General features: G+C 39.7%; 1 protein-coding gene across 1 annotated transcript in view; it reads left to right on the forward strand.

Annotated features, from left to right (window-relative positions):
• The first annotated feature begins 583 nt into the window (after window positions 1–583).
• LOC122085077 (peroxisome biogenesis protein 5-like) overlaps window positions 584–8,327 on the forward strand; it is a 12,657-nt gene continuing 4,913 nt past the window's right edge. Inside the window, exons 1-4 of the mRNA XM_042653519.1 lie at window positions 584–732; window positions 1,502–1,611; window positions 1,798–2,022; window positions 5,802–5,867. Coding sequence (XP_042509453.1) covers window positions 660–732; window positions 1,502–1,611; window positions 1,798–2,022; window positions 5,802–5,867 — 474 coding nt within the window. The 5' untranslated portion in view covers window positions 584–659. The remainder of the gene's footprint in view (window positions 733–1,501; window positions 1,612–1,797; window positions 2,023–5,801; window positions 5,868–8,327) is intronic.

Here is an 8,327-nt window from a genome sequence, read left to right on the forward strand (position 1 = left end):
GTTCTTAGATATTAAGGTTGCAGGGGTGGTATCATGCATTTAGATATTTTACTTTTAGCTTGCCATGTGAATTGTCACTCTGTCCCACAGTGACTGTCCCCTTGGAAAAAGCCCAAGTTTAAGGGGTGGTTAAAAAATTTAATATCCCTTATATTTCACTATCTCCCTTCCATTACTTATCTAAACTCTTTTCGAGCTGGCTGGTAAATGGATGTGCTAATTGATGCAAGAGGGAGAACAGTAAAAATATAAGTTATTACTTAATTGGTGTGATGGACAAACAATTTGGGTTCAGCCAAAAATGAGAAGCATGATTGTCTTTGCAAGATGGATGGAGTATAGTGATGTCTGTGATTCTTGTCTAAGGGCAAAAATGAGAAGCATGATTGTCTTTGCAAGATGGATGGAGTATAGTGATGTCTGTGATTCTTGTCTAAGAAAATTGAACATTTCTAGATTTTTTGTGTTCTCATTTGGTATCTTTGTAGCACTTAAAAAGTAACTCACCCCAAAAAAAAAAAAAAAAAAAAACACTTAAAAAGTATGGACAATGGCGTATTTTTTGATGTTGGGATTGGTTGTGGCTGTACAAATGCTGTTTTAAGTGTTATTCTAGATTCTTCTAAGATATTTTTCCATTCCTGCAGGCTATTGCATCCATGATGCGTGCACAGGAGGTGGATCCAACAAATTTGGAGGTGCTTCTTGCTCTGGGTGTCAGTCATACTAATGGTATGTGACCCACCTCTTCATCTTAATGGTCCTTGACTTGACACAATTTAACAAGCCTTGCCCAGCTAGTAAGATTAGCCAAACAAATCCTTTTCCACCAAACACTAAGTTAAGGCCATATCTGCTGTTAATTCGCAAGACTCATGTCTTTCCTCACCAATTCAACCCAGGTCATTTATTACTGCTTCCCACTAGCGCGTTCCTTTGTTTTTAGTCATGGCCAAGCCATCTCAATTTACCTTTTTCATTTGTCCCTACCCCTTCGGGTGCTCTTTTTTTTTTTTTTCTAATTCTATCATTCACATTATTGCCATTCATCAATTGCAACATTCTCATCTCAATTACATTTTTTTTTTATTTATTGCCAACATTAAGCTCCATACATAGTTACTGGATCCAAGGATGTATTAAAAAGTTTACTCATGTGTTTATGATGGAATGGGTTGATCAGACCACCTTGGAAGAACTCTATTTCTGTTTCAATTTCTCCCTTTTATTGTTGCATTTGCACTATGAAAGTAATAATTTTCAATCTGGGGTATATAACTATCCTAATTTCTCTAAAGTAGCATTTCTTACTGATACTGAACTTATCTCATGGGCTGCTAGCCTGCTATGTCTAAATGCATCTTTTTTGGTTTTTGTGAATATTTTTTTGCATCCTCAAAACATGGTTTTAGATCGGTAGGTGAAGATTTTTTATTTTTTTTCCCAAATGTGAGGTTCTATGAATGACAAACAAACAACTAGTTCTATTCCCAAATTGCAGAGTTGGAGCAGGCAGCGGCACTTAAATATCTTTATAGATGGCTTCAACATCATCCGAAGTATGGAACGCTCGCTCCCTTAGAGAAGTCGGATTCTCTGTATTATGCCGATGTGAGACTTCACTTTAGATTATATGCTAGTATATTTCTTTCTATTAACCTGTTTCTGTTCTCATCACTAAGCAGCTTGTTGCAGATGCATTTTTGGCCTCTTCTGTGACGTGTCTTGATACTTTAGTCAGAGTAGAGTTGGAGAAAATCATGTCTGGATCCCTTTTGATGAATTTACAATTTGCAGGTTGTTAGGTTATTCAATGAAGCTGCTCAGATGTCACCGGGTGATGCTGATGTCCATATTGTACTAGGTGTCCTCTACAACCTAACAAGACAATATGACAGGGCTGTTGCTTCCTTTCAGTCTGCTTTGAAACTCAAGCCACGTGATTATTCTCTCTGGAACAAACTTGGTGCAACACAAGCTAACAGTGTTCAGAGTGCAGATGCAATTTTGGCTTATCAGCAGGTACATACTCCATTCCTCGTGTTTTTAAAAGTGTATACCTCGATGAAACATTAGGGAGTATACTCATGCAACGGGATTCCTTTTGGCAGTTTAATAATTTTGTGGATGTTGACATCTTATTGTGAAAAAGGCTTCCTTCACAGATATGGGGTTCGCCTATTATTAGATGATGATTAATTTTTCTGATGATTAAATATGGAAAAATCTTGCTTCACAGGCGGTGTGGGATGCCATTCCCCCACCATGCACTATTTTCTTCCATGTGAGGGATGATTTGGTCTTTCAGACTGTCACATAGATATATCATATATGTCAAGCCGTGTGGTCTGCTATGCATGGCTCTTCTGTTGTTTTCTTACTGATCTCTTTTATTCAAACAGTTCAAAATATAATTGATTTTTTTGGAGCTGTTCTCTAAGCATGAATTCAGAAAAAGGGTTTGTCTATTATTAAATGATCAAGTGCAGTACATGTACATTGGTACATGAAATTTGGTGTCCTAGGCTCCTAGCTGCCAACAGACATTGCTACATGCAAATATGCTGTTGGTATGGGAAATTAAATTTTTGTTGATGGAAGGTTAGCCCTGCAGTTTGATAACTGTATTTCAAAAGCCAAATTTTAAACTATGCAAAGCAGATGCCATCATGTTGGAAAACAGAGAAACAGCGGTTCATGTACCTAAACTACTGGAGGAGCAAAAAATGTGGAAGTTGAAGAAGTGGGTGTACTTGTGGTTCGATGACTTGGACTAAAAATGAAGCACACTGGAAAGGCCTAGTTGGAGCTGAATTTCCCACAAGCACTGCAAAATAAAACCCACTTTGTCAGGCAGTGCACACTTTTTTCCATTGAGGGATTTAACATTTCCATTGATTAAATTTTAGCAAACTACATTTTTTATAAGTAATTTAACAAACCCTGGAAAAGAGAGACAATTGAGGTGTTTTATAATGATTAGGGGCAGCAATTGTATTTTTGTTATTCTCAGGCCAGAGATAAGTCAAAAGGCTAGGGTCAACCACCTAGCAGCTTGATGAGAGGCTCACAGAAGATTCTCTGATGTAGGATGTCCCAAAGATCTCTTAAGAGTTTGGCCATGTGTTAAAGCTTTTGGCCAACACTTCAATACCCGGAAAGTATTAGCCAAGTACGAACCATGAATTATATATTAACAAGGACTGGAGAGACCTTTCTCCTCAGAAACACAATTCAAGATGGGCAGATGTGTACAAGATTTGAATGTTGTTGGTCGATGGTCAACCATTAAAATCTTCCACTATGATGGGCTGACCTGTTCTTACTTTCTTTTAATACATTTCAGCTGTGCTGTGCTGTGTTGATCTGGCTTGGATAGGCCTTGAGGTAATGGGTTCAAACAGGTTCTAAAAGAATAGGTTAGGTGTCCCAATTTTTTTTTATTTGGTTATTCTGCTCCTGGAAATTACAGCTGGCTGGAGGCACTTGAACAAGTATAACTATATGCATATTAAATCTGATCCAATTAATGATATCATAGCAATTATGACATGAGTCATATATATATATATGGGAAAATTACACCCCCTCCCCAGTAGTTTGCTAAAATTACACGTGGATCCAAGGTTTTGAACGAATTACGCTCCCCTCCTTTGGCTTTTCTAAGATTCTTACAATTTGGTCCCATCCATTAGCCACCGAGAAATTGGGACTGTTAATTGATATCATACCACTTAATACTGGAAATGCCCTTATATAGACATGAACTTACTTATATGCCGTCCCATTAAAACAAAACAAATGAGGGAAGGCAGCCTCCCCTCATCATCGGCAACTTACCACTCCCACCCCCGCTAGAGAAGATGGCGGAATCAGAGCTAAAGCTTCCTCGGGTTTAAGAAATTTCTCCCTTTTAACCAGAACAAGGGGCTCGTGTTTCTATTATTCAAGGATGCTCTCTCTCTCTCTCTCTCTCTCTCTCTTCTGTGTATCGCTAGGGTTTCATTTCTTATCCATTGGTGCTTCTCTGTTATTCTCTCTCCCATGCCTGTTGCTGTTGTTGATGACATACCTTTCACTCCGTTCCCACTGATTCTCCTTCAGTTTGATTATCTCTTCATCTCTTCATCTCCTCCAAATTGAATTTCGATGCTTTTTGGAGTTACCAGAACGAAGTTGTTGGTACAGCCAGGCTTCTTCGGAGCTTGATCGTCTTCGTGTACGATGTCCCCTCATACACCAAATATGGAAGACTAACAAATACAAGCAGGGCACTTAAAGAAACTGCTCGTAAGAGTATTTGTAAATCCATTGAATTCATTACGTTGAGAACTCCACAGGCCTAGATGTGTAGATTGGATTTTCGCTTCACATCAGAATTCAGAACTGCAAGTCCAAGATGGAAACCAGTTTTAAAAGTCAAGGCAAGCTTCATTTCCATTAGAGAAATTCATGTAATTAATATGGTTTAACCTCCCAAATACCAAACCAGTTTTAAATTGGGGAAAAAGACTCATTTGAGTCTTAAGGCGTACACTGTACACTGCCTCACATCCTCACGTGGATTCTGGCTCCGTTTTCTCCCACAAGAACCATTCGTTCAGGAGGAACAACAACAGCGGCGGGAACGACCACCGTGCAGCAGGGCATTTTAGTGTCTCGCGCTCTTGGTCAGCCGCCAGGCAGCTTCAGGCGATCGGGAACAACTTGACCCCTCCCCGTGGCAATGAAGTTGTCGCCACTGGTGGGCTAGCATAAAAATGATATTAGATGTTCATGGAAAATAAGAGTTTTTTTTCTTTTCTTTATTTTTAATACATTCTGTAAAGAAAATCATTGGATAGGATCTTCCATTATCATCTTTTAGTTAAAGGGTAAAATGGTCTTTTGAGTTTTAAAACTAACAGCAAATTAACATCATCAGGTGTAGGGGAAGGGGGTGTAATTCGTTTAAACCCTTAGATCCACGTGTAATTTCGACAAACTACAGGGGAGGGGGACGTAATTTTCCCTATATATATATTTTAAGAGCAAATGAGTAGGGTTGCATTCGCCCAAAGAAGTCGGAGTATATGGACAGAACAGCAAAAATCATCAACCAAACTCATTAACGACAACAGGATTCAATAGCATGGTCAACACAGTTTCCAGGGAGAAAACCCCTAAAAGACAATTTCATAATCAACTCAATTCACTTGTTCATGGAAACCAGAAAACAGAAGAGATGTCAGTTCTTTTTAGACCCTTTTATGGATCTTACCATAACCAGGAACAAGGAAACAACTAGGAAGTCTTGAAATCAATCCTACCAATTATTTGATCCTTAATAGAATTCAAAATCACAAAATACACCTAAATAACACCTCACGACCAACCTGCTGATTCAATGCTTCACATCTTATGGACTTTTGTGGCTTTTCTTAGATTCATCCATTCAGCTCTTACCACCAGAACCCTGGAAATTGGAATCATGGCAACTTTTTTTTTGTGTGGTTGGCATATAAGATGACAATGCTCCTAAGGCGTTACCTTACCTAGAAGGGCCTACATGATTTTTAAGAAGCTCTGAGCGAGTACTTCGAATGCTTTCGGCTCCTCGGGATAGGAGAATGGAGAGAGCGTTTCATATGGTCTTTGGCTCCTTTTGAAGCAAACTCATATTGTCCGGATACTCATCTTGCATTTGCAATGATGAGAGAAACATGCATTTGGAATCTTACATTTTCATTTCTAATTGTTTGGTTTGAGATCCTTTACTCACGCGTTTTTCATTTTGGTTCTGTTTGTGTATGGTATCCCAGGCGCTAGATTTGAAACCAAATTATGTTCGTGCATGGGCAAATATGGGCATAGGTTTTGCCAACCAGGTTTGTTCATATGCTTGGCCTTTTCAATTAATGTATTGGCATTCAATAGATAAAGAACTGGAGTTGGTGTTTCATGATATATTTTAAACCGGGGAGGGGGGGGTGATGTTCAATATTTTAAAGGTTCATGAATGTCTTCCAACACAACTTGCTACGTTGCAAATTTTGGCGGGGCTACGTCATAGAGGACTTCATACCCATTTGCACCAGTGAAAAGGGTTCATGAATGTCTTCCAACACAACTTGCTACATTGCAAACTTTGGTGGGTCTATGTGATAGAGGACTTTACACTCATTTTTCCATTTCACTGGTCAATTTTCACTCAAAACGGGCAATGAGGTGCCTTAAAAGTGAGTTCAAAGTCATGGAAAAAAACTAGAAATGCCACTGGGTTGTGTTTGAGTGTTAGGTATTCTTGTAATTTTATGACTCATTAAACTTAACCTTAGCTACTTCCCGGACTTGTTTTATACTGAAACTTGACTAGTGAGGGTGGACAGGTCCGTATTACAGTGGAAATAGGCAGAGCCAAATCACACAAAACAAAGTTTAGATCTACAGATAAGGTATATACATTTACCATAAAAGGGCATAAAAGAGTGTACCTAGTGCACGAGGCTCCCTCCACTGCGGGGTCTAGGAGGGGTCATAATGTATGCACTATGCAGCCTTACCCTTGCTTTGCAGAGGCTATTTCCCGACTCGATCCTGGGACTATTAGGTTGCAATGGAGCAACATTACCAATGTCATAATGTATAGACATTCGCCATAATATTAATACAGGAAGTGATGTGGTGGCATGACAGTTAACTGTGTTTTGGTGACAATGAAGAGGCACCATTGGTAGGCGATAGAACTTTTTTGAAATTTTGTCTCTAGTTTCCCATTTTCTGACATTTGTTAATTGAACTCTCTCTCTCTTTCTCTCTCTCTCTCTCTCTCTCTCTCACACACACACACACACACACACACACACATTTCGTATTCTGCATGACTTTCAAATTTTGGGCAATATCTTTTATGCAGTTACAATTGACATTAATCCCATATGGAGGCATGGGCCAAGCTTGGGAGACCCATAACGTGCTGGTGGTAGTTTGACAGGCTGAAATTAAGCTTTGGGTAGTTAAATTACAGGTCAAGCCATTTATTTTCTTAGGTTTCGTTGTAGTGGGATCGATTTATAAGACCATAAATGGGATGAAGTTAGTACACAAAATTAGTAATGAAGTATTTGAGTTATATGAGGATTTTTTTTTTAATGATAGATTTATTGTTAGTTTTTTGATAGGTAAGACCAATTTCGGTTTAGATTAGGATGCTTAATAGCTTTTAAAATTCTGTTTTGATTCTAATTACTCTAAGTCAGAATGAGAGAGTGATTAGGAGTCCTTTAATGATTCTATATTATATAAATATATGAGTGTGTGTAATACACCCCTATCAATTCCAACCCATTGCCCTCTTGGCCATCCGTTCCTTCATTGTCGATGGCAATTCCACCTCCCTCTGGCTTGATAACTAGCACCCATCAGGAGTTCCTCTCTGTGATGGGAGCTAGATCAGTCTACTCCTCTGGCCTGGCCAAAGATTCTCTTGTTGCCCCTATCATCTCCAATGAGGCTTGGACCCTTCCCCTCTTCCCCTCCTCTCTGACATCTGGTCATCTCTACCCTCCCTCCCTTTTGGCCATCGTGGTTGAGGTGATAAAGTAATTTGGACCGCCTCAGCCTCTGGCATATTCAACTCCTCAGCTTGGAACTTTGTCTGGTCTCACATTCTTCCCTCCCCTTGGCACAAGATTTTTTGGTTCAAAGGCCACATTCCTTGTCATAACTTCATCACACGGAGCGTTCTCTCCAACTGCCTCCTTGCCCAATCCTTCCTCCTTTACCGGCATATCCAAGTCTTCTCTACCTATTGTCTTTGCTAGAATGGGATTGAAGACCCTGACTGTCTTTTTTTCAGTTGCCCTTTCGTTGCCTCTATTTAGAAGAGACCTCAATGGCCGTTGGCCTGGTAGGAGAAGTATCCTGCCCCTTCATATAGAGTGGATGTAGGTTGACATGACCTTTGCTGGCACTTCTATATGTGACACTGCTTGGAAGCTTGCCTTCTACGCCACTGTCAACCACATCTGGATTGAGAGGACCTCTAAAGATGGACTTCCAACTCCCACTCATTTGATAAGATTTGGAGTGCCATTTTCTTTGTTGTTGGATCTAAGCTTAGTTTGCTTCCCCCATCACCCTATAAGGGACTCCCTATGAAACATGCTCACTATTGTGTTTACGGGTCTTCCCCTCTCCATCCTCCCCTCCCCCCCCCCTCTTTAATGGGTTTGCAGCCCTATTTTTTCTGTTTGTTTTTTTCTCTTCTTCCCATTAGGGGATATGTATATTCCCCCTCCCCATTCTTTTTCTGTTCCTGGTAATGAATTGTTTATTCACCCGCCACC

Source organism: Macadamia integrifolia, chromosome 7, assembly GCF_013358625.1.
Source record: "Macadamia integrifolia cultivar HAES 741 chromosome 7, SCU_Mint_v3, whole genome shotgun sequence".
Classification (NCBI taxonomy): domain Eukaryota; kingdom Viridiplantae; phylum Streptophyta; class Magnoliopsida; order Proteales; family Proteaceae; genus Macadamia; species Macadamia integrifolia.